General features: G+C 51.1%; 1 protein-coding gene across 3 annotated transcripts; it reads left to right on the top strand.

Moving 5' to 3' along the window:
• Nucleotides 1-26,042, top strand: ATAD3A (ATPase family AAA domain containing 3A). 3 transcript variants are annotated; one of them, XR_005359782.1, is made up of 16 exons: nt 1-290; nt 4,530-4,606; nt 5,319-5,420; nt 5,740-5,799; nt 7,193-7,262; nt 7,567-7,732; nt 7,930-7,999; nt 12,456-12,611; nt 13,568-13,624; nt 13,848-13,973; nt 14,216-14,340; nt 14,823-14,874; nt 15,202-15,272; nt 16,129-16,296; nt 17,508-17,701; nt 25,144-25,277. XR_005359782.1 is itself a non-coding variant. In XM_038537615.1 (16 exons), exons 1-16 carry the CDS (start codon nt 89-91, stop codon nt 25,306-25,308), a joined length of 1,776 nt encoding a protein of 591 aa, XP_038393543.1. In that variant the 5' UTR covers nt 10-88; the 3' UTR covers nt 25,309-26,042. The 3 variants fall into 3 exon arrangements, 2 of the variants coding, with proteins under 2 accessions (XP_038393544.1, XP_038393543.1); XM_038537615.1 differs by having other exon boundaries at nt 10-290; nt 17,593-17,701; nt 25,144-26,042; XM_038537616.1 differs by lacking the exon at nt 12,456-12,611 and having other exon boundaries at nt 6-290; nt 17,593-17,701; nt 25,144-26,042.
• The last annotated feature ends 50 nt before the right edge of the window (nt 26,043-26,092 follow it).

A 26,092-nucleotide genomic window follows, 5' to 3' on the forward strand; every position in this document is an offset into this window, starting at 1 on the left:
TCGCTCCGCGTGGAGGTTGCCCGGACCCGCACGCTTCAGCTCCGCCAGAGCTCCCCGCGGCGACCGTGCCGGGCGGCTCTCGCGCGCCATGTCTTGGCTCTTCGGGATCAAGGGCCCCAAGGGCGAGGGCGCGGGGCCGCCGCTGTCCCTGCCGCCCGCTCAGCCCGGGGCCGAGGGCGGCGGAGACCGCGGCGGGGGGGACCGGCCGGCTCCCAAGGACAAATGGAGCAACTTTGACCCCACGGGCCTGGAACGTGCGGCCAAGGCGGCGCGGGAGCTGGAGCACTCGAGTAAGTGCAGCGGCGGGGGCGGGGGGCCAGCCTTCCGAGCGCCGGGCGTGCCGGGTCCCTGGGCGCAGGAGAGGTGCGCAGCTGTGTCCGCCGCACCTGCCCGGTGGGGACACCGCTCTGCGGGAATCAGCCTGGTGGCTGAAGCCGCCGTGCGTGCGGGGAGGGTGGGGTACCAGCACCTTCCCAGTTGCGACGCGTCCTTTGGTGAGGAAGCTGGTGCAGACGAACTTTGAGAGGTCGCAGGTGGCAGGTGCTCGGGCTGGAGTTCCTCAGTTACTGTCGACCAGGGGAGCTGCAGCCACGTGGCCGAAGCCCGGCCAACTCTGGGAGCCGAGTGCAGTGTTGTTAGCAGTTTTCCCCTTGAGAAGGGACCCGCAGTTGAGGGCCACTGGTTTTATGGAAAATAAAGCAGATGTGTGCTCGTTGGAAAGCATTAGCGTTCCGATAGGTGGGGTCTGTAAAACCACCAGATCAGTCTGTTCCGGCCCCACCTGATGGCCTTCCTGACCCAGGCCTTTGAGGCACCGTTATCTGCTGGACCTTCACTAAACTCACGTCTTTTCTTCCCCACTCTCTTTTATCACATTGGCTTAACGATTTTTGATTTAGGCTGTAGGGTAAGGGTGTGAGGACCTAGGATACAGAAGGTGCAGAATAAATATTGATCGGAAGAACACAGTAGTTCTCAAACTTTTGTTTGAACGGAGATAGTCTTTTTTTCCGAGGTTGTATGGAGAAGTCACGTTGTAAACAGGTCTAAACAGAAGTCTGAGGAGGGGGAGGCCTGGCACTTCGTGGTTCAGTCCCTGCACTTCCCCAGGGCTGTGAGAACACCCTCGTGCAAGGATCCCCGGAGGAACATTAAAAACATTTACGTTTGGGTTGGGCCTAGGACAGCCTGCTTCCTTAGGCCTAGCTGGAACACCACTGGTCCCAAACCACGTGTATTGAGTTTGCAAGGTAATTTCAGTTACCAGGGTAGTTTGAGAAACCCTGGTTGGGCTGGGCATCAGGGCACCTCAGATAATGACAGGATTTTCTTTTTTTTTTTTTTTTTAAAGTCAAGTGTTTTTTTTTTTTTATTTTAATTTTTATTTATTTATGATAGTCACAGAGAGAGAAAGAGAGAGGCAGAGACATAGGCAGAGGGAGAAGCAGGCTCCATGCACCGGAAGCCCGATGTGGGATTCGATCCCGGGTCTCCAGGATCGCGCCCTGGGCCAAAGGCAGGCGCCAAACCACTGCGCCACCCAGGGATCCCCAGGATTTTCTTTTTTTTATTAAGGTTTTATTTATTTATTCATGAGAGACACCCAGAGAGAGAGAGAGGCAGAGACACAGGCAGAGGGAGAAGCAGGCTCCATGCAGGGAGCCTGACATAGGACTTGATCCTGGGTCTCCAGGATCACGCCCTGGACGGATGCAGTGCTAAACCGCTGAGCCACCCGTGCTGCCCAGATGACAGATTTTTGACACATGACTCAATTTCTTGTCAGAGGTTTAGTTGGGGCAAATCTTTCTGCCCAGCTCTTGGGACATTTCTTCCACTCAGTCGTGCATAGAATTTCAAAGTTCTCTCTTTCTTGGAAGCTGAATCCTACTATCTCCAAACACATGTAATTATATGGGCTTTGGTGAATAGCCTTGAGTGTGTCTAAGAGGGGGTACGTAGGGACCCTTCCTCATGGAATTATGTCTCTGAATAGCCACAGAGCTCCTCCCCCACAATATACTCCACCTGGTCCTCAGGGCCTTGGCTTTTGCTCTCCCATGACCACGCCTTCATTTCTCCACCAAGCAGCATCTTCTGCAGAGTCCCCAGGGGCCAGTGTCTGGAAGTGATGGTCCCCCATCAGTCTCTACATCTAGGAGTTCTATTCTAAGTGTGGGCCCTACTTCATTTTATTTTTTAAAATTTTTAAGTAATTTTTACACCCAATGTGGAGCTCAGACTCCCAGCCCTGAGATCAAGAGTCACACGCTCCACCAACTCCGTCAGCTGGGTGCTCCCTCCTTCATTTTTGTTCCTGCCATCTTCCTGGCCTAACTGCTAGCCAGTGGGAGAGGTTTTACCCTGACGGATCACCTCCTTCTGTCCCCAAACACTTCTTCCCAGGGTGCCGCCTCATGCCCCTTTACTCAACAACCCCTCTGCAAACCCGTCTTTGTGGCATGCTCAGCTCATAGGCAGCAGTGCCTGCCTGGTTAGGCCCAGGCTGTTCATTTGACCTTACTACTGTCTCCAAGCAAACTAAGATGTCCTCAGCTGCTCCTGCGGTATGACCACTTGCTCTGTCCTTTGGGCCCAGCCTGATGCTTCTTCATTCTCTAGTCTCTAGGCTTACCTGAGTGCTCCAGGTATAACCCTATGAAGGTGGTTGTGTAAAAGAGCACTTTGCCTGTAGTGGGTACTAAACTAATGCTTTGGAATGCACCACTCCTGTTACAGGATGATTTCAAGGCGGTAAATGATCATCGGTAGTGTTGAAATTGTAGCTTGTGCTTAGTGGGGCATGTGGATGCCAGGCACTGTGCTGAGGTTACCTGCTCTTTTGTTTCCCTCTTTTGACAGTCAGTGGCTGAGAGATCTCTGTTTTCAGGTGAGGTTAACCTGACTGGCCGAAGGTCATGCTGTGAGTACAAAGGGCAGCTAGGACCTAATCTCAGCATTGTTGATCTGTGGCACCCACGCTCCTCTATGCTGCATCCAGATGAGCACTGTTGTTGGTCTCACTCCCTCCTGGTCAAGTGTCATTTATGTTAAAGGGGCTCCTAAAGTCTGTTCAAGCTTTGGCTTTGTGGCTTCCCAGATTTACAGTGCAGGGTATGGGACCTGGTGCCTTTGTGCTGCCTCTCCTTGGGGGCAGGTCCTCAGGTGTCCTGCACCCCTGATCACCAGGGCCCTAGGGAAGAGCCTTGAGGTGAGTTGTGGAGGCTGTGTCAGCCCAGTCTGGACTGGCTCTGAAGGTACTTCCCAGGGTTAGGCAATATGTTCTCGCCATACTGCCTTCCCTAACAGACTGAACACCGTGACTTCCACGTCCATTTCGATGTGTGGGTTGCTTATAGAACTACACACAGAAGTCATGCTCTAATTACTGATGTGTTTGCTGCAGCTTGGGCGTGTTGGGTACTGGGTTTGAAGGCTTCGAAAAGTAACACAGACCATGACACCGAGGTTGAAGGATAGATGTGAGGTCCGCAAAGGGAGAAAGCTATGTACGTTGTAGTGTCAGGGAACTGGGTTCACAGAGGTTCCCTACCTTCTTTCCATGCTGTTATGTATTAGAACATTTTTTTATGGTGAAACCTTATATATGGGGGAGAACTGTGTCATCACTGAAATATTTAAGAAGCTGGGTGCACAGGCTTTTTTGGCAAGGAGAGCACCAGAAATTAGTTTTTTTCCAGAATAGCCAAGTATTGATGGATATGAATTACGCCTTATGAATAAGATACACAAAAAAGATATTTATAACATATGTGTTTATAACACGAAGTCTGTGAAGAGCCATCACTCTGTGCGTTGGCTTATTTCTAACATAATTGTTTATTCCTAATCCTTTGTGTTACCTGTGTGTGTTTGATAGCAGATTAATAATAGGTATTGGAGGGACGCCTGGTTGGTTCAGCGGTTAAGTGTCTGCCTTCAGTCTAGGGTGTAATCCTGGAGACCCGGAATCGAGTCCTGCATTGGGCTCCCTGCATGGAGCCTGCTTCTCCCTCTGCCTCTGCCTCTGCCTGTGTCTCTGCCTCTCTCTGTCTCTTGGGAATAAATAAATATAACTTTAAGAGTAATAATAATAATAGATACTAGAGACTTAAAAGAAATGGGCCTACCACGAAAAATATGGTACTGTAGCCACCCATTGTTTTTTGTTTAATTGGGAAATGACTGCCATGTTGACCATCCTACTCTCAACTAGCATGGGATAGCCTTTCTGATAGCTCTCCAGGATGTGACAGCTACGGGCGGGGGGGCGGGGCGGGGGGGGGGGGGAGGATAAGGTCTTGTATGTGGGATTTTCTGTTGGGGGTGGGGCAGACATAGGTGACGAGAAGGGGCTGTGGTCTTTGGAGGGTGGGGTCACCAAACAAGATCTGGCCTAGGAATGAGAGTGGGAACATGTGTTTTGTGGTTGAGATTAGCTGTGGTCTCCCTGAAAGCCCCTTGGCACGCATGAATGCTTGCCTGGTGCCCCAGTGTCCTGACACCTGCTCTCTTCCTCTTCCCTACAGGACATGCTAAGGAGGCACTGAGTCTTGCACAGATGCAGGAGCAGACATTGCAGCTGGAGCAACAGTCCAAGCTAAAGGTAAGTAGTGGGTGTGGTGCTGGCAGTGGTCAGCCTCATCCCTGCGGCAGAGGAAGGACCTGGAAAGAGATGTGCACGTAGGCAGTAGGCACAGGGTGGGTGCTTCAGACCTCTCCTTTCTCAAATTTGCTTTCTTGCTTATGGTTAAGAAGGAAATAGGAGGAGGTCAAAGACAGTGGATTTGTGGCCCGAGTACAGTAGCAGAACTACCTGGAAGGGCTGTTGTAGGTGAGGACCATCTGGTCTCCCCAAGGGAGATTCTGACCTGGTTTCTCTGCATCCGGCAGGACCTTTATGCTGAGCATGTAGCAAGCATAAAAAAGGCACAGGCTCTGCCCTCCACCATTGGCTGTTGTAAAGCATAATTAAAAAGTGAGCACATTATATAAGGCACTGTGGAAGCAGTGTTGGGGAAGGGAGTGACAGACTTCCCAGGATACTGTCTCGCTCCTTGGGGGCCCACCCTGTCTGGTTCCCTGGTGCTTCCCTACCTGTGGGTCTGGGTCATCCTGGGGCTTGGTGCCCAAGTGGCCAGCAGATACGTAGGGTGCTGGTCCAGGCTATGTCTTCTGGACACACCGCCTGCTCCTGTCCAGCCCCTTTGGAGCCCACAGGGGAGAGGGTTGTTGAGGCAGTGTGAGCCCTGAGCTCAGAGCCCTGAGGAGGAGGCCCCAACAGTCTCTAGGCTTGCAGCAGCTGGTATATTCTATAGGAGTACGAGGCTGCTGTGGAGCAGCTGAAGAGTGAGCAGATCCGCGTGCAGGCTGAGGAAAGGAGGAAGACTCTGAGTGAGGAGACACGGCAACACCAGGCTGTAAGGATCACATGGGCACAGGGGGGCCAGGGTGGAGCACTTTGGGGGCACACCAGGGTCCTTAACGTTCAGTCTGGGTCAGTTACTGCCTCGTTGAGGCTCTGGGATGACCTTGTGCAAACCTCAAAAACCCATGGATCCGTCAGTGCTCAGTATGATGGGGAGCACACGAGTCCCAAGTGTGTTCGTTAACAGCAGGTGGAGGTGGGTGGCTTCTCTGAGGCCAACACCCAGTAAAGTCTGGATTCTTATGCTGGTTTCAGGCCATACACCAGTTTTTCCAGCTGAGCCATATTCACACTGCCCTCTTCCTCCCTAGAGAGCCCAGTACCAAGACAAGCTGGCCCGGCAGCGCTATGACGACCAGTTGAAGCAACAGGTGAGCTTAGCACACTTGCATGGAAGGGGTGCTGCCTCTGTCTTCCCTGAGAGCACAGGCATCTTTTGGGGCAGCGGGTAGGCCAGAATTCAGAGTTGTTTTACCAACTGTTAGTGCTGGGTCCCAGGAAAGCGTGCATGTGCATGCTTTTACACACACAACACACCGGCCCCCAGGCTCTGGCTGTGCTGAGGGTTCTGGGTGAGAATCTGGAAACCTGGCTGTGACATGTTCATGGTAAGGTGGTTTCCAAACATCTGTACCCGTTACGGCATTACAGCTTTTAAATTTCCCAGGGAAACTTGGGTTATCTGAAAGAATGAAATCTTACCATTTTCTACAACATGGTTGGAAGCTAGAGAATGTTATGCCAAGTCAGTCACAGAAAGACAAATATCGAAGGATTTCACCCGTATGTGTAATTTAAGAAACAAAACAGGTGAACATGGGGGAAGGGGGGAGAACAAAGGATGGAGGGAAACAAACCATAAAAAATTCTTAACAGAGAACAAACAAATAGATTTGTTGGATGGGAAGAGGGGAGGGGCAGAGGGGGATGAGCATTCAGGAGGGCACATGATGGGATGGGCACTGGGTGTTGTAAGTGATGAACCACTCAATTCTACTCCTGAAACCAATATTGCACTCTGTGTTAACTACAATTTAAATAAAAAATTTAAAAAAAAAAAAAGAAAAGTAAACCTAATAGGGGAAAGACAGTGTTTTGAAGACTAGACTGGGGGATCCCTGGGTGGCTCAGCGGTTTAGTGCATGCCTTCGGCCCAGGGTGTGATCCTGGAGTCCCAGGATCAAGTCCCACATTAGGCTCCCTGCATGGAGTCTGCTTCTCCCTCTGCCTGTGTCTCTGCCTCTCTCTCTGTGTCTCTCATGAATAAATAAAATATAAAAAAAAAAAAATGAAGACTGGACTGGGGATGCCCAGAGGTCTGCCCTGTGGCAGAACTTTGCTAGAGCATGAGCTCCTGTGCCACCGCCCCCCACTTCATGCACATGTGCACATGTCCTAGGTGAGATTCAAACTTGCTTGTAGAGGGCTATAGTGTGTGTAGGCCCTGGGGCGTCATTCTCAGAGAAGTTCTCAGGGGAACAGAGGCTTCCCCACAGGTTGGAGTATCTCCTCTCTTAGATTGTTGATCTTTCATAATATTTTTTAAATGGTATTTATTTATTCTTGAGAGAGAGAATGTGCATAAGCAAGGAGGAGGCACAGATGGAAGAGGAGTGAGATTCAGGCAGTCTCCCTGTTGAGCACAGAGCCCGACATGCAGCTCAATCCCATGAGTCTGACACTCAGAAGACTGAGCCACCCAGGTGCTCCTGATTGTTTCATAATTTTGAAAACTTTTCCCTTTCCTCTGTGGCTGCTTCTCAGCAACTTCTCAATGAGGAGAATTTACGGAAGCAGGAGGAGTCGGTGCAGAAGCAGGAGGCCATGAGGAGAGGTAGAGTTGTCATTTCTGCCTGGGGTTTGGGTGGCTGTGTCCTTGGAGCTGACCTGGGCTCGAGAAAGGCTTCTAGGGAAAGCAGGCTGTAGGCAAGCAACATTCCAAATGCTCCCGATGGGGTCTCCTAGGGGCTCCATGTCCTTCAGTTGGGACTTTGTAGCAGAGAACCTAGGCAGGCTAGGTGTTCCCACAGGGTCTGCCATGTGTTGCCTCCCTCCTGTGAGAACAGTTGCCGGGGCCTCACTGGAAGGGATTAGGGACCCTGGGCTGAACACCATCTTCCTGTTGTTTCCCTGGGCAGCCACAGTGGAACGGGAGATGGAACTGCGCCACAAGAATGAAATGCTTCGCGTGGAGGCCGAGGCTCGGGCACGGGCCAAGGCTGAGCGTGAGAACGCGGACATTATTCGTGAGCAGATACGCTTGAAGGCTGCTGAGCACCGCCAGACCATCCTGGAGTCCATCAGGTGAGGCCCAATCCCCAGTGGGCCCCTGGCAGAGTCCTGTCGCAGATGTCTTCTGGCCCTTCACCTGTGTCAGGAGGCAGCCTCAACAGGTGCTCCCATGTGCTCACCTTCAGGGCTGACCTTCAAAGCCCTGGCCCTTTCTCCAGCCAACTGCCTAGATCCATTCTTCCCTGGTCACATTGCTGCTTCCTCTACAGGACAGCTGGCACCCTGTTTGGTGAAGGATTCCGTACCTTCGTGACAGACTGGGACAAAGTGACAGCCACGGTAAACATCCCTGCCACATATTCCTGCTTGTGGCCTATGTCGGGGTCTCCGGTGGGTCATGTCCCTCCCTCCTGCCAGCACTGAAAAGTGCCTGGTACTCAGTGGTGGGAAGTGTGCCAAGCAGGTCCAAGGTGTAAGCATGTGCTGCCGTTGTTCCTTCTCGCTCCCCTCTGGTGAAAACAGGATGTGGTGCAGCCTCTGGGTGGAGGGCACGCGAACAAGTCAGTGTTGACACTGGCAGCAGATGTGCTGGTAGAGGGGCTGGATGATGTGGGAGGAGGTGCTAGAGTTTCAGTTTCCCTCTTCCTAAAAAGGGTTGCCCTTTAGAAGGTGTAACTGGAAATCTACCTGGTGGCCTCAGGTGTGAGGCCCAGCTAAAACTCCAGGGGGTCCCAGAGATGTGGCAGTGAACCCCCTTTAAACCATGTGCCTGTGAGGGTTCCCACCCTCTGGTGGGAAGCAGAAGGCAGCCAACAAGGCTGTAGGACTCCAGGCACATGTTCTGTGCCATGCAGCTCTTTAGCACTCAAGGCAGAGGGAAGGGCATTGGCTAGGACTGGTTCCTAAAAAGCCCCCCAATTCTGTAAGTACTTCTGCATGCCAGCATTGTACCAACCCGTCTAGGCTGCACAGTGTGACTGGGTGCCTGCTCACATGGTACTGATGTCTTAGCAAGGGGTGAGGCAAGTAACCATGCTGACCGTGAGTGTCCTGAGCATCTGCGTTCCTGGCCTTCTGACCTTTGAGGTGGTTTCTGCAAGTGCCTTGCTTTGTATGGAGTTCCAGCATCATTCTGGAGACAGTGAGGGGTGATAGATGAGGTCAGTTTGTGGCTCGAGGAAAGCAGGGTCTGGACTATCTAGGGAAGGTTAGCGAGGAAACCTGCAGCTAGTGAGAATGCTGGGATTTTTTTTGTTTTAAGATTTTATTTATTTGTTAGGATGTGTACACACGAGGTGGGGGGGTAAGCAGACCCCCTGCTGAGCAGGGAGCCTGACCTGGGGCTCCATCCCAGGACCGCAGGATCATGACCCTAGTTGAAGGCAGATGCTTCATTGATGGAGTCACCCAGGCACACCTGACTGCTGGTTCTTTTTTTTTTTTTTTTTTTTTTTACTGGTTCTTAAAATGGACCCTGGAGTCCTCTGACTCAGCCAGTGACTTGGGGTGAACAAGGGCACCCATCACACTCTTCCCAAACATCTTTTGAGTAACACCTGGTTGGTAGTGGGGATCCTGCTAAATGTGGGTGTAGGCTCCGTGGGTAGTGCAGCCTGAGGCCTGTTGGGGCTGGGTAAGCGGGGCAGTTGCTCTGGCTTCAGAACAGGGCTGCCTGGAGGTAGGTGCTGGCTTGGGGGTCTGACCATATCCTTCCATTCATTGCACAGGGAGCTGCTAGGACTGCAGCCTCGTGTTCAGATGAAGAAAATGGGCTTTCCTCCTGTCTGCCTTGGGTGCCCTTGGCTCAGAGCAGGGTTCATGCAGGAGGGACACCCAGCATTCATTCTAGCACAGATCTGGGTAGGGATACACATCCAAACCTTGTGGACAGAGCTGGTGTGGGCTTGGCTGCACTGTGTCCAAGCTCCTACCTCAAGCCTTGGTGCCTTACCTGCATGCTTACCTGCCCTCCTGACCCTCCTCCTTGCCCATCTCTTCTTTGGGACTCTGGCACTTGCACATTGTCGCAGGTGCTGTGCCAGGTGACACAGAGTCTGGAATCTAAATGTCAGTGCCTGTCAGTATTGACAAAGAGAGCTGTACATGATAAAATTGGTGCAGTCAGTATGCTGACCTGTTCATTGTTTGAAGGAACTACTGGCTTTCGTTTAACTGTGGAATTCATTTATTCAGAAAAAGAAGAAAGAAGCTTCAGAAACTTCAGAAAGAAGTTTAGCTTTGAGTGATGGAGGGCATGGCCTGTACACAGGAGACCTGGCCACCACTCTGAGCTGTGCTCAGCCCTGCAGTGGCCTCTATGTGGATGTGGAGGCTCGCAGTTGAAAGCCACAGATAAAGATGTTCTAAACCTCAGGGGCTTGCTTCCCAGCTTATGTCTGAAATTGGCCACTGGATTGTGAGTGTTGCAGGGAAGGAAGAGGCTAATGAACCTGCAGGAAGAACTCAGGTCTTGTTACTGTAGTTTTGGTAAATAAGCAGTGGCTTTTCACCATCTACTCACATGTCTGATGTCTTTCTCATGACCCTGCATCATGCAGGGCTGAAGGAGGTTATGTGTGGGTGGTCAGAGGCCCTTAGGGCCAGTTTAGGCAGAGACCCAGCAAAGTGGCAAGAAGTTCTGAGGAAGGAGCTGTGTGGCTTTTTTTTTTTTTTTTTTTTTTCTTTAAGCTGTGTGGCTTTACATCTGGGTGAGCTGCCATGCTGCTTCCTCTCCATTCTTTTTTTTTTTTTTCAAATTAATTTTTATTTATTTATGATAGTCACACAAAGAGAGGGAGAGGCAGAGACACAGGCAGAGGGAGAAGCAGGCTCCATGCACCGGGAGCCCAACATGGGATTCGATCCCGGGTCTCCAGGATCGCGCTCTGGGCCAAAGGCAGGCGGTAAACCGCTGCGCCACCCAGGGATCCCTCTTTTTTTTTTTTTTTAATATTTATTCATGAGAGACACAGGCAGAGAGAGCAGCAGACTCCATGCAGAGAGCCCAATGTGGGACTCAATCTTGGGACTCCAGGATCATGCCCTGGGCTGAAGGCAGACGCTCAACCGCTGAGCCACCCAGGCATCCCTCCATTCTTTTTTTTTAAATAAGTTCTACATCCAACGTGCAGCTTAACTCACGACCCCAAGATTGAGTCACATGCTTTTCCTATTCAGCCAGCCGGGTGCCCTCCCTCTGTTTTGATAGGAGAGGCAGGTTGGCCTTTCTGGGAGGCACCTGTAGGCGTCTCACTGTGTCTGGGCTGTGAAGGTGCACACCCTCCCCAGTGCCCACTGCTGCATGGTCAGAGTAGCATCCTATTGTAGCATCTCTCTCTGTGACAAAGGGTCACAGAGAGAGATGTGTGAACTGGCTGAGGCACAGGAGACAGTGAGAGGAGCCCTGGGTGGACTTGACCTTGGGGGTAGCTGAACCTTTATATCCTGGGGTCCTGACACCAGGTGACACCACTTTTTCCTACTTTTGGCTTTGCCACAGTGTCTCTAAAAGGAACTCTATTTTAACTTTTTAAAGAAAACTTCCAGTGACCCACATCCATCATCCCCTGCCTCCAGTGGGGGTCACCTTTCTGGGGTGTCCATTTTACTACTCATTTTTCCCTGAAGTGTTTTATTTTTTATTTTATTAAGAGTTTATTTATTTTAGTGTGAAAAATGGAGACGTACGTGTGAGCAGTGGGGAGAGGTAGAAGGGGAGAGAATCTGGGCAGAGTCCACACTGAGCTCAGAGCTGGATGCAGGACCCAATTCCATTACTGAGAGGTCATGATCTGAGCCAAAACCAGAGTCAAGACACTCAACTGACTGCCCCCCCCCACCTGGCCCCCCGCCCCCTCAAGTGTTTTAAGGTGAATTAAGAGCATTCCGACTAGTCTTGTGGTACCCCGTGTACTCAGATCTCTTTAGTGCTTTCCAGCTGTTGTAAACATCTGTGTTTGCTAGTTGAGTCTCTAATGTCCATCTTCAGTTTGGAATCCCTGCCTGCCCAGGGCGGTGTTGTGGGCTAGCAGTCCCGGCCTGCCCCCTGACAAAACCAGCAGGGATTCTGGACACAGGACTGGCTGAGGGGGAAAATGTCCTCTTGGCCATTCTTCCTGTTTGATAAGCTGCTCCTAAGTCAATCATCAACCTTCCCAGTGAGATGGGTAGAGGGGTGGTCGCTGGAGAATGCTGGGCAATGTCAGATTCGGAAGCTGATGGCTACTTTGGGGCGGGTGCAGTCCCACCTCCCCCATCACAGTCCCTTTGGGCCCTTGTTTCTGTCACTGTGATCGCCATCTGGTCTCCTGGAACCTTGTGTGTGTGGTTTAAGAGTCGTTGTTTTCCCCTGCAGTGGCCAGGTTGTCTTGGAGGGAAGATGTTTCGGTTGAGTTTCTAAGTGTTGGTGTACTTTCCAGAAACCTCTTCTTACTGTTGGTCATGTGCCCTGTGATTGTGCTCCCCACCCCTGCCCCCGTGTTTGGTCTGTTCCCCATGAGCCTCAGGATCTCTGTCTACAGCTGAGGCTCTTGTCGCCTGGAAGCTTCCCTAGTATAGCTGGAGTGCATCCTCCAGTAGCTTTCTGAGAAAGAGTGGTTATGGTAAGCTTTTTGATAGGTCGCCTGTCTGGAAATATCTGCAATCATATGACATCGAGCACCAGCTGGGATGCTCCTGTGTCAGCCTTGTCACCACCTCTCATGGGATGGGATGAGGTGAGGGCCCAGTGCCGACTACTAAACAGTGTGGCACAGGATGGGTGGAAGGCATTCACCTTCCTGCTGCCCCGCTCCAGGTGGCTGGGCTGACACTGCTGGCCCTCGGAGTCTACTCTGCTAAGAATGCCACATCTGTTGCTGGACGGTACATTGAAGCCCGGCTGGGGAAGCCGTCCCTGGTGCGAGAGACGTCTCGTATCACGGTGCTGGAGGCTCTGAGACACCCTGTGCAGGTAATTGTGGGCTCAGTCCTCACTGGAGTGGCATGTCCTGCCCAGTTCCTTCCGACATTTCAGCCAAGTTGTGAACATGTATTTTCACTTTCCCCTCTTCATCCAAATACTGTCTATTCTCTCTGGCTCATTGGATTTGGTTGTGGCTTTTTACTCCTTGATGTTGTCCTGGGAGCCTGTGCACATTTGCACTGCAGAGACCCTCAGCCTAGTCCACTCCGTTGCCTCTGGATCTGTTGATGTGCCTGTCCTCCTGGGGCTCCTGTGAGAGAAGTTGCTGGAAGTAGTATGGTGTCTGCTCTCCTCCTCTAGGAGAGCCAGGCTTCCTGCCCAGCTTCATGTCACTCCAGTTGTCACTCCATGTCCATCCATGGGCTGTGGCTGCATCTCCAAAGCAATCACTTGTGCTTGTGGATAATTGGAAAAATAAAGATCAGTAAAGAATTTTTTTTTTCTTGTAAGATTTTATTTATTAGAGAGCACAAGCAGGGGGGAGGAGCAGACTCCTTGCCAAGCAGGAAGCCTGATGTGGGGCTTGATCCCAGGACCCCAGAATCATGACCTGAGCTGAAGGCAGGCACTACCCGACTGCACCACCCAGTTATCCCAAGATCAGTAAAGAATCTGAAGGGCCTCCTGGGTGGCTCTGTCACTTTAGTATTTGGCTCTTGATTGCAGCTCAGGTCGTGATCTCACTGTCGTGGGATCAGGCACCGAGTTGGGCTCTGTGCTGTGGCGCTCTCGTGTGCTCTCTCTGTAAATCGTCTAGCCCAGTGCCACAGCCAGCCCTGTGTGACCCTTCTAGAGCGGGAGCAGGGCCCAGTCCTGTGCGGCCTGGAGTGTGATCGCCACGGCAGTTGTTTCCATGCGGTGGTCTGGTTGTGCCCGGCACTCCATTCCTGTTTGATAGGCTCTGCAGATGAGCCTGTGTCCATGTTCCTCCTTTCTGTCTGTAGGTCAGCAGGCGGCTCCTCAGTAAGCCTCAGGACGCACTAGAGGGCGTCGTCCTCAGTGTAAGTGGTACTACCCTTCTGGGGGTTGTCACGAGCATTGGGGTGGGAGGTGCCCTTCTGCTGGGGGAGCTTTTCTATAGGATGGGGCTGCTTCTTATTCCTAAAGTAGAATTTGCTGCCTGAGGCCCAACCTGGGGTAAGCTGCCTCTTGGGGTTGGTCCAGATGCTCAGGAGGAGCATCCTGGCAACAGAGCGTCCCTCAAACTGCCATGTGCCCTGGCAGCCCAGCCTGGAAGCACGCGTGCGGGATATCGCCATAGCAACGAGGAACACCATGAAAAACAGGAGCCTATACAGGAATATTCTGGCATATGGGCCTCCTGGCACCGGCAAGACACTGTTCGCCAAGGTGGGGGCACTTGGCCACACAGCGGGATGGGTTGCCATGGGCAGGGGCTGCAGCTGGGGCTTGTAGGGATACGGCGCTGGGAATCAGGGCTCATGTGGGGGGCCAGCTCTCCAGGCAAGGGGGACCCCTAGCAGCAGCTGGTAGTGGGGCTAAGCTCAGTCTACACGGGCTGTGAAGGGTAGGGGAGTAAACACGCTTTGCCCTCTGCCCGCGCCACCTGCCCCCCCCCCCGCCCCCCCCAGAAACTGGCGCTGCATTCAGGCATGGACTACGCCATCATGACAGGCGGGGATGTGGCCCCGATGGGGCGGGACGGCGTGACTGCCATGCACAAGGTCTTCGACTGGGCCAGCACCAGCCGGCGAGGGTGAGCTGGGCCCCTCCTGGGATGGCTACCCCCAAGCATGCGCATGCAGTCCAGATTTCTAGTGGCCACTGAGCTCTAGCTGTCGGGGTAGGGGGTAGGGGAGGTCAGTGACTTTCCCTGCAGCCCAACTACATGGTTGCACACAAGACTGGAACGCTCTGGGATAGAATCTGAGGGAGAAGTTCACCCCAAGGATGGATTCCTGGTGGCTTGTGCTTATCACAGGCCTCTTCCTGCCTCTGACATTGACACATTGAAGTCACAATAATTTACTGCCAAATTAGGATGTTTAGTATGAACCAGTTGCTTTCCCACAATACTGGCACTGGGCATACCCCTTTCGGGCCTGGGGTCCCTACCACCACTGAGGTTAGCAGGTGCTTTGGGTTCCTGAAACTGAGTTCAGTTGCTGTGTGCTCAGCACCTTAGTGTGCATTGGGTGGCCCTCACCTACTTCTCATTTGATCTTTTCTCTTTCACAGCCTCCTGCTCTTCGTGGATGAAGCCGATGCCTTCCTCAGGAAGCGAGCGACTGTAAGTATTCTGGAAGCTTCTTTCTGGCCTGCTGGGCCTGGCTGGCATAGGTGAGCGATCAGGAGTGGTGTGTTCAGTGGCTGCATTGGCACTTTACAGGGAGATTGCTGGTCGCTCACGATAGAGTCTCACCCAAACCTGCTCCTCAGCCACGCTTTCTTCATAAATTTGGTCTGAGAAACAGGAGTTGATCCTGTGGCATTTTTAGAGTTTTCCCTGGAGTTAAGTTTCATGGAGACCTTGTTGTGTGTGGCTCCCAGAGGGTTGGAGTGGAGCCTTCAACTTCCCTTGGCTGCCTTCCCCCTGACACCAGAACTTTCTCTGCAGGAGAAGATAAGTGAGGATCTCAGGGCCACCCTGAATGCATTCCTGCACCGGACGGGGCAGCACAGCAGCAAGTGAGGGCCACCCGCCGGTGCGGAGCCCCTTCCTAGAGGGAAACTGAGGTTCCATTTGAGCTCACGTGCCTGCTGGGGGCAGAACTGGAATAGGCCGGGCCCCAAGGGTGATGGGAAGGGCTAGTCGGGGTGAAGGGGTACTTTGTGGAGACCCCTGAGAAAACATGCTGGGGGAGTCTCAGGACAGCCTGGTGGCAAGTCCTCACCCACAGGTCACTGTACTTGGTGTTTCTGGCTGCCCTCCAGCGATGGGCTATTGGGATGGTCACCCCACGGCCAGGTCCCCTGGGACATTGGTTGCTCCAGTAAAGGGCTCACAAATCCTCTATTATTGCTCTCCTGGATCATTGAGGGCCTTCTAGTACTGTGCCCACTGGTCACGCAGGGGCACACCTATCCTTGCTGCTCAGCTGTGCAGCCACCAAGTCATATGTGTCCCCCTTCCCTGCCACAGCTGCTGCCAGCAGAGACTCCCCGCCCCTGCTCAGACCCCTTGAAAGTCTGGTCCAGATTCCTGCTGAGTTGGCGCTTCTGCTCAATTAGCAAAATCCCAGACCCTGTAGATTAGGTTGGGGAGGGGCAGAGGTCTGTCTCAGACCATGGGTTCCCTGTTCCTCCTGTGCATAGCACAGCTTATGTGGCCACCACATCAGGCTGGACTGTTGGTCTGCAGAGAAGTGTGGGAGGGAGGGATGGGTGGCTGGACAATGCTGGGCCTTCCTGACATTTTCTGGGTTAAAAGCTACCAGATAGATTCTGCTAGAAAATTGTTCTATGTGGGTTTGAGAGGCCCCTACTCTGGGGGCAAGTGCCCAGCTTGAGCAGCCCCTTAACCCCTGCTGTCTGCTGGCTTCAGGTTCATGCTGGTCCTGGCCAGCAACCAACCCGAGCAGTTTGACTGGGCTGTCAACGACCGCATTGACGAGATGGTCCGCTTTGACCTGCCCGGGCGGGAGGAGCGGGAGCGCCTGGTGAGGATGTATTTTGACAAGTATGTTCTGAAGCCAGCCACAGAAGGAAAGCAGTAAGTGTCCTGATGGCCCAAGTGCTGTGGGGCCCTTGGCACCCCACCAGCTCCTGGCTCAGGTGCTACACCCCAGTCCTAAGCCTGTGGTTTCACATTGGGTTCAGGTGTGTTCACCTGCTGGACCCCATGCCTCTATCCTGCTTTTTGCTGGGTTTTTGACTTAGTCTTCCACTGTCAACAAACCAGCATCTCCATCCTTTTGTCTCACATGAAGGATTTCTTAACAGTTTGCGGCTTTTGAGGAATCTAGGCTGCAGTCAAGCCCTGGAGAGTGAAGGGACCGGCATGGCAGTTGCCAGACATTGGCCGAGCTTTGTTCACTTCGGGGCTGATTGGGCAGTCTTGGAGGTGGACTTACCGTTGTTCACTACTCACCCTGACTCCCGGGAGTCTCAGGCACCTTGCCAGCACACTGCAAGGCCTCAGTTCTGCGGAAGTCACCAGGCAATGGGGGAGCCCTCCACATTCTGTCCGCGCCACCCTCACTCATCACTCTGTCCACAGTGCTCCAAATAGGCGATGGCCTATTTTTAACCATCTCCAGGGAGCCAGATCTCAAAGCAGCACTGACCTGAATCCCTCCTGTCGCTGGTGGCAGTGAGAGCCGTCTTCTGTTCTAGGACGGGCTTTGCCTGCCAGCTCCTACTGTCCCTCTGCTGCCTGAGCTCTTGCGTTCCACTATCTGGGCCTCTCTCCTTTGCACCCGGGTGGCCCCAGTACTCCTCACTGTTCCAGTGGTTCATTCTAGCCTGACTGCAGCCCAAATATCAAATGTGGTCTGACTTTCTGAGATCTTTTTTTCTGTGAGTGTTTGACCCATTCTCCTGGGTCTTCAGCCAGACCTGATTGGGGAGGGGTCAGCACACGAACAAGAGATGTGAAACAGCACTCTAACCTGGACGTGTCACCTTTCCTTTGATTTCCCACTTGTTTATTAGCAGCTCACGCTGGACAGGATTTCTGCAGCTGCTGTGCTGTGTGGGCCCTGCGGGAGGTCTGAGTGAGAAGGACGTGGTTCCTGCCCCGACAGTGCATCATGCACTGCTTTCTGCACATAGCCCAGAAAGAAGAGAGGTGCCCAGCGGGGTAAAAAAAGGCAGACCAGGCATCAAGAGCAGATATTAGGGCAGAGTTTGGCTCTTTAAAAATTGGGGCATTCAGTTGGGGTTGCTGTCACTGGCAGATACCCCACTTGTCCTTTCATGTAGGAACCAAGGGGCCCTCCTCGACCTCCAATCTTGCCCTGAGTCCCTCAGGCACCCAGAGCATCATGTGGGAATTCCTCCTTCCCAGGCGCTTGAAGCTCGCTCAGTTTGACTACGGGAAGAAGTGCTCCGAGATTGCACAGCTGACAGAGGGCATGTCGGGCCGGGAGATCTCCCAGCTTGCTGTGGCATGGCAGGTGAGCAGGGGACACTTGCCTTACAGCTGCGAGGTTGGCCCATTGGGAAATAGTCACATGAAGATGGCTGGTGCCGACCCCTGCCTCCCCCGAGGTGTTTCTGTTGGAAGGATTTTCTGCACACAGATATGATGCCCTGCCCTACTTTCCAGCCACCACCTGTTTCTGCCTCCACTGCAGGGAAGGTGTGGAGAGGTATCACTGGCTTTATGTATTATGGCCTACTCATTGTCATTGTGGGTTTATTTATTTACTCATTCATTCATTCATTTATTCATTTATTTTAAAGATTTTATTTATTTACTCCTGAGAGACACACAGAGAGAGAGAGAAAGAGAGAGGCAGAGACACAGGCAGAGAGAGAAGCAGGCTCCATGCAGGGAGCCGGACATGGGACTTGATCTCGGGTCTCCAGGATCATGCCCTGGGTCCAAAGGCAGCGCTAAACCACTAAGCCACCCAGGCTGCCCTCATTGTGGTTTTAGTCCAAATCAGGTGGGGCTTCTCTGAAATCATGTGTGTTCCCTGGAATGAACCAAGTGTCCATATGGGCATCAGTGTTCCATAGGCCTTGATGTCTCAGTAACCACTGGAGTCTGTTCCAAGCTGGGTCCTAGCACATTTGGGACAGGTAATTCTATAGTTAGTGGGGGTTAAGGGACCATGGGGGGCACATAGGGCATCCTGTGAGCTATCTGGCTCCTCAGAGGGCAAGTGAGATGAGGAAGAATGAGTGAATCTGATCTGATAAGGGGTCAGGCATCTCCTTCCCAGCAATTCTCCAGATGGAGACCATGAGTGTTGAGGATTGTCTGCTCCATGTAGTTTATTGTGGTGTCCTGAGGGTAGCATGGAGCACACGAGTTGACTTTATCCTTGTTCTGTGGCCCAAGGGCACACAGCCTAGGGTAGTTCTTGTCATTCCCATCACCCACTGTTTGCTCCTGAAATGTCCACAGTCTCCCCGCCCCACCCACCGTACTCCCAGGGCAGAAAAGCCAGCTGATCCCCAGGAGTCCTCAGTGCAGCCATCCAGAAAGCATTTGCAGATTGGTGATCGCTGAGGAGTGAAAAGCCCTATAGGTGCAGGGTGCTGACTGGCTCCTGTCTCTGACCATCCCTTAGTTTTGTGCTGACATCGCTTCCTCTGTGGGGTCTGTGCTCAGATCTGTCTGAGGCTACATGACAATCCAAACATTAGAAATACAACAGTGCTTTTAAGTGAACATCTATTTTGTTAATTAGATACCTACTTTGATTCGAACATGGTAGCTTGGGTACATAGGGACTGTGTTAGTCTGAGAGAGCTGGGTTGTGCTGCTGTGACAGCTCCAGACTGAGTTCTCCCTGCATGGATCTGCTGAGTGCTCTGCTCCAAGCTGTCGTTCTTCAGGATCCACGTCTCATGAGGGTGGCTCTGTTTCCACAACCAACAGGGTATAGGATAGGACACCTGTCAGCTTGCACTGCTCTAATAGTACTGCAGCCCAGGGTCACTAACCATAGACTTTCCTTTCCTTCGAAGGTTCCGAAGGTAGGAAGTCCCAGATCAGGGTGTCAGCCAGGGTGGCCCCCTTCCTGCCTTTCAGATGGTTGTTTTTTGGCTTTGTCCTCGTCATGTGGCAGAGAGAGCTCTGGTGTTTAAGGACACTTGTCCCATAGGATCAGGGCCCCACTCTCATGACCTCCTTGAACATTAATCACTTCCTTAGACACTCCAACTCTAAATACAGCTGCACTAGGGGATAAAGGCTTCACTGTATGAATTTAGGGACACATTCAGGCCCTGACAGCAAACCATCCCTGCTTCTCAGTGTTTCCACCATGAACCAGCATACCTCCTTTCTGTCCACATCACATGTCAGCTGGTTGCAACAAGCCTGGTGGATAGAGAGCTGTTTACTGTCAGATGCCACACAAGTGTGGGAGGCAGTGGATAGATTCCCAGAGCCCCTGGGATGCTTTCCCTGGGAGGTCCAGTCCTCCACCAGGGTGTATCCAGTCATTGACCAGTGAGCTCAGCCCAAGACATGTCAGATCATCCTATCATGCTCATGGGAGAGGAGAGTGAGGGACAGAGAGGAGGTACCACAGTGTGTTGTGTACCCCTGGCTCAAGAGGAGTGTGCTCACATGCTCTTGTGCCCTCGGGCGTAGTGCTGATGGTTGGGCTTGCTCCTGCCTGCTCTGCCTCTCCTCCTGGGCTAGACTGCTTGGGGGTCCCTTCACGTACTCACTCTAAAGTCCCTGCTGCTTGTATGATGGTTTTATCTGTGGAGTTCATGCTGCCTCTTAACCACTCTGTTGTGGGAATTCACTGTGTTGTTATTCTTTAAAGGAAATTTATCATTTTAACCGTTTTAAGGTACATACTTGGCTTTAAGCGCATTCCTGTTGCTGTGGAACCATCACCACCATCTGTCTCCAGAACATCTTCCCAAGCTGAGATGCCACTCTGTTAAACACTAATCCCCATCCCCCTCCCTGGTCCTTTGCACCCACACATCCACTTTCTGTGAATGTAATTCCTCTAGGCAATGCATATGAGTGGAACCATGCAGTATTTGTCCTTTTGTGACTGATTTCACTAAGCATAATGTCCTCAGGTCCATCTGTCTTGTAGCACGTGTCAACATTTTCTTCCCTTTTAAGGAGGAATTGTAGTCCCTTGTGGATGTATTTCATTAATCCATTCATCCATTGAGATGGACCTTTGAGTGGCCATTGTGAATAATGCTGGTGTGAACGTGGGTGTACAGGTATCTGACACTGCACTCTTCATTCCTTTTGAGTATATACTCAAGTGAAGGTACTATTTTTTTTTTAATTTTTATTTATTTATGATAGTCACAGAGAGAGAGAGAGAGAGAGAGAGAGGCAGAGACACAGGCAGAGGGAGAAGCAGGCTCCATGCACCGGGAGCCTGATGTGGGATTCGATCCCGGGTCTCCAGGATCACGCCCTGGGCCAAAGGCAGGCGCCAAACCGCTGCGCCACCCAGGGATCCCTGAAGGTACTATTTTTAATGTTTGAGGAGCTGCCATGCCATTTCCCACAGTGGTTACACCACTTTACATTCTCAGCAGAAGTGCACACAAGGTGGTTTCTCACCCCTCTCACCAACATTTGTTATCTTCTGGTTTTTTTGAAAAACAGACATCTTTGTGGATGTGAAGTGATGTATCATTGCAATTTGAGTTGCGTTTCTCTGATGATTATTGACATGGATATCTCGTGTGCTTTCTGGCCATGTGCTTTGTTTTTTGTGTTTTTTTAATAAAGATGATTTATTTATTTGAGAGAGAGCATGAGTGGGCAGAGAGGGAGAAGCAGGCTTCCTGCTGAGCAGGGAATGGGACACTGGGCTCAATACCAGGATTCTGGGATCATGACCTGAGCTGAAGGTGCCTGAGCCACACAGGACCCCCTCAGCATGTATATTTTATTACAGGAATGTCTATCCATGTCCTTAGCCCATTTATGAATAGGGTTATTTTTTGTTGAACTTTAGGAGGGTTTGTTTTCTTTTTGTTTTTTAAGATTTTTTTTATTCATGAGAGACAGAGAGAGAGACAGGCAGAGGAAGAAGCAGGCTCCATGCAGGGAGCCCGATGTGAGATTCAACCCCAGAACTCTAGGATCACACCCTGAGCTGAAGGCAGATGCCTAACTGCTGAGCCACCCAGGCGTCCTAGGAGTTCTTTATGTATAGTGGATACTAACCTTTAATCAGATAGGTGATTTATAGAAATTTTCTGCCCTTCAATGGGTTGCTTTTCACTCTTTTTTTTTTTTTTAAGATTTTTTTATTTATTTATTCATAGAGACACAGAGAGAGAGAGGCAGAGACACAGGCAGAGGGAGAAGCAGACTCCATGTAGGGAGCCCGACGTGGGACCTGATCCTGGGTCTCCAGGATCACACCCCCAGCCGTAGGCGGTGCTAAACCGCTGCACCACTGGGGCTACCCTTCACTCTTTATTTTGTTGATAGTGTCCTTTGATGCACAAAAGGTTTAAGATTTTATTTTTAAGTAATCTATACCCAACATGGGGCTCAGACTCACCATCCAGAGATAAAGAGTCATATACTCTACTGATTGAGCCAGCTGAGTGGCCTCCCCCCCCCCCTTTTTTTTTAAGATTTTGGTACACAAAAGATTTTTATTTTGCTAATAGTTCAATTTGTTTTGTTTCTCATCTGTGCTTTCAGTGTCATAGCCAAGAAATCATCACTAAATCCAATGTTTGGAAGTTTCCTCTGCATTTTCTTCTAGTAGCTTTATAATTTGAGGTCTTACAACTAGGTGGTTCATGGTTTTTTTGGTTTTTTGGTTTTTTTAAGATTTTATTTATTCATGAGAAACACAGAGAAGCAGAGACACAGGCAGAGTGAGGAGAAATATGCTCCATGCAAGGAGCCTGATGCGGGACCCGATCCCGGGAATTTGGGATTACTCCCTAAACCAAAGGCAGATGTTCAACCACTGAGCCACCCAGGCGTCCTTGGTGTGATTTATGTTTAGTTCAGTTTTGTATGTGGTGTGAGGTAGGGGTTCACCATCATTCTTTTGCATGTGGATATCCAGTGTTCCGCGTACATTGGTTGAAAAGACTGTCCTCTTCCCTTTGAATGGTCTTGGCATCTTTCTTGGAAGTCATCTGACCATACATGTGAGGGTTTCTGGGCTCTCCATTCTGCTCCACTGGTCTGTATCACTGTCATGCCAATACCACACTGATTTGTAGTCAATTTTAAAATCAGGAAATATGAAACCTGAAAATCTTACCCGAGACTGTTTTGGTTATTTGGCCTCCCTTAAGAAGCCAAATTCATATAAAAGAATTCTATATGATTTTTACAATGGATTTCTTTTTTAAAAAAGATTTTATTTGTTTATTCATGACAGACACACACACAGAGAGGCAGAGACACAGGCAGAGGGAGAAGCAGGTCCACGCAGGGATCCCTGTTCTCCAGGATCAAGCCCTGGGCTGAAGGCAGTGCTAAACCACTGCCCCACCCGCGCTGCCCTTTAGGATGGATTTTTTTTTTTTTTTAATTATTATTTCTGTAAAAAGGTCATTGAGATTTTTGATAAGGATTGCGGTGAATCTGTAGATCACTTGGACATAACAAGTTTAAGTCTTCCAACATATGAATGTGCATATCTAATTTGGTATCTAATTTTGATATCTTTTAATTTTTTTTATTTTATTTTATTTTATTTTTGATATCTTTTAATTTTTAAAATTTTGAAGTGGGCTTCATGCCCTGAGATCAGGACCTGAGCTGAGATCAAGAGTCAGACACTTCACTCAATGAGTGACCTTAATTTATTAGTTTTAACTTTTGGGGAGAATCTTTAGGGTTTACTACATATAAAATTATATCATCTGGAAACATAATTTTACTTCTCCCCTGCCAATCTGGATCCCTTTTATTTCTTTTTCTTGCGTAATTGCTCTGCCTAGGATTTCTAGTACTATGTTGAATAGAAGTGGTGAGAGTGGGCATCCGTGCGTGACTTGTTCCTGACCTGAGAGGAACTGCTCTCAGGCTTTCACATTGTTAATGTGTTTGCTGTGTGGATTCTTCATATATGACCTTTAGAAAGTTAAGAAAAATTTCCTCTATTCCTAGTTTATTAAATGTTTTCACCAAGAAAGAGTGTTGAATTTTGTCAGATTCATTCTCTGCATCAATTGAAATGATCGTATAGTTTTTGTTCTTCATTCTGTTAACATGGTACGTCATGTTGATTAATTTTCCTGTGCTCCATGATCGTGCTTTCCAGGAGTAAATCCCACCTGGCCATTGGGTAGAATTCCCTCACTGTGCTACTGATTTGGTTTGCAAGTATTTTATTGAAGAATTTTGCATCATTGTTCATAGAGGGTATTGCTCAGTAGTTTTATTGGGAGTTTTTGTCTGATTTTAATATCAAAGTTATGCTGGGCTCAGAATGAGTTAGGAAGTGTTCCTTCCTCATCAATATTTTGGCAGAGTTCGAGGAGGATCAATGTTTGTAAGTGTTGACAGAATTCATTGGTGAGCCCATCGAGTCCAGAGCTTGCTGTTTTTTGTTGTTGTTTTTAACGCAGTTTCCTACGTCTCAATAATCTCAGGCTCACGGGAAAGTTGCAAGGATGACATGGAGCCTCCCCCACCCCCATGCCGAGACTTCTTTCATGATGCACATTGGCCATGTCACTGTAGACTCCACCTCAGACTTAATCTTTTCCTGATCCCCTCCAAGGTCTCCCATGTTATTCAGTTGCCATGTCTGCTTCAGCTCCTCTGGGCTATGACAGTTCCTTAGATGACTCTTGTTTTTGATGATCCTGGCAGTTTTGAGGAGTGCTGATCAGGTAGGTGTTAAAGAGATTGTCCTGATGTTTTTCTCACAGTTAGACTGAGATTGTAGGTTTTGGGAGAAGATCCCAGAGATGAGGTACCCTTCTGGTCACATCCTGACAGGAGACGCATGACATCTGTACAACATCACAGGGATGTGACCTGTTGAGGGTGGTGCCCCCCAGGTTTCTCTATGGTACTAAGTTCAGCCATCCCCCAGTAGGGATCCTGGCCTCCTTGGGCAGACATGCCTTCTCAAAGGGGCTCCTGACTCCCTGTACCTCCCACCAGGGAAGCTTCCAGGTGCTTTGGGTGCCCAGTGATCAGGGGCAGTGGAGCCTGGTGGGATACTCTGACCAAGCTGGAATTGCTGGGGGCTCCCAGGGAGCTCTCTTCCTAGGGGCCCTGCCCTCCCCTCAGTATCAAAATGGACCTGCCCCTCAGTGGCATGTGGTGGTTCTGTTATCTATGCCCTGGCCTGAGGGGAGCTTTGGTCTCTGAAGTAGGGGCCTTTCGGGTCTACGGTGGGGGTGCTGAACTGCTTCCTGACAGCTGGAAGCTTTCTGTTTTTAGAAAGTCATTGAGAAATTCAGAGATGTGAGAACATAGCACTGGTGCCAACGGGGGATGTGGGCAAAGCCACAGGCCTTGCAAGGATGGTGGCTGCCCTGGGCTGTGGATTCACTTGTAAGCACACGTGTATGTGTGGATACACCTGCACACGGGGAAGCAAAGCATGTGCTTTTGGCATGTTGGCATGTGTGTGTTCTGCTGGGGGGCCAGTCCCTTCCTAAGACTGAGCACAGGCCTGTGGTAGAAGTTACCGGCTAGCAATCTCCTTGGTGGACTCCACATCCCAGTCTGCCCCCACCCCCAGGAAGTCTTTCAGGGTCTTGGAGGGCATCTCCATAGGCAAGCACATGGGTGGGGCAAGGCAGGCTGCCTCATCCCTGGGTCTGGCCCTGTCCTGCAGGGTGGGTGGTTCCTGGTGACTGGCGTGCTCTGAAAGCCTGGGGCTGGGAGACACTTTTCCCCTGCAGGTGGCCACTCTGGGTGCCCTGCATCAGTACTCTCTTTTCCTGCCAGGCCATGGCATATGCTTCCGAGGATGGGGTCCTCACTGAGGCGATGATGGATGCCCGAGTCCAGGATGCCATGCAGCAGCACCAGCAGAAGATGCAGTGGTTGAAGGCTGAGGGGACCAGACCTGAGGGTGGCCAGTTCCTGATCCCAAGTACACAGGCTGAATGAGCTGGGCCTGAGTACCCAGATGGCTTTACCAGGAAGAAGCACCAAGATGCCCACATCTCATGGTGATCGGCCTACACAGCCGCCCACCTCAGCATTTTTAAATACTCCTCCAGTCAGGGCCAGGACAGCATTAAAGGCCTCTGCTTGGGACCAGCGGCAGCTGTGGCGTCTTTGTGGTGGGGTTGGCTCCTCTGTCCTCCAGACTGTGGTGCTTGCTGGAGAGAGCCAGGCTGGGGCCATCCCCTGACCCCAGGACGCTACTGGGAGATATGTTTCCAAGCCAGACCCATGCCTAGGAACAGTGGTGAAGTTGGCACTGCCGGTTCTCAGGTGCTGGCTAAGCTCTCCTGGCTGCTACATCTGTGACCAGAGGGGCCTAGGTGAGGGAGGTCGGGGCATGGGTAGGGGCCTGACCTTGCCCAGTCTCACCCAGCAAGTGAGGGTTGTGCAGAGCACGTCATTGTACTGCTGGGTGGGAGCTGCTTCTCCCAGTCTGCCCCCACTCCCTGAACTAGGGAGAGGGAGAAGCCCTGCACACATCTGACTGTGATGCACCCAGGGGTAAGAACTAGCTGCCAGCAATTGGTGCGAGTGCCTGCAAGACCCCAGACCCATTGGCCAGGAACTTCTGGTGTGTGGTGGGGTTTCCCTTACCCAAGGGATGTGGCCCTCCATCCATTGGAGTTGGGGTCTTTTTATCAGAATCCAATAAAAACTCTTGACAGGATACCTCACAATGTGTATCTCATGGCTGATTTGGGGGGGCAGGGGTTGAAGGGGTTAC

Source organism: Canis lupus, chromosome 5 (genome assembly GCF_011100685.1).
Source record: "Canis lupus familiaris isolate Mischka breed German Shepherd chromosome 5, alternate assembly UU_Cfam_GSD_1.0, whole genome shotgun sequence".
NCBI lineage: Eukaryota > Metazoa > Chordata > Mammalia > Carnivora > Canidae > Canis > Canis lupus.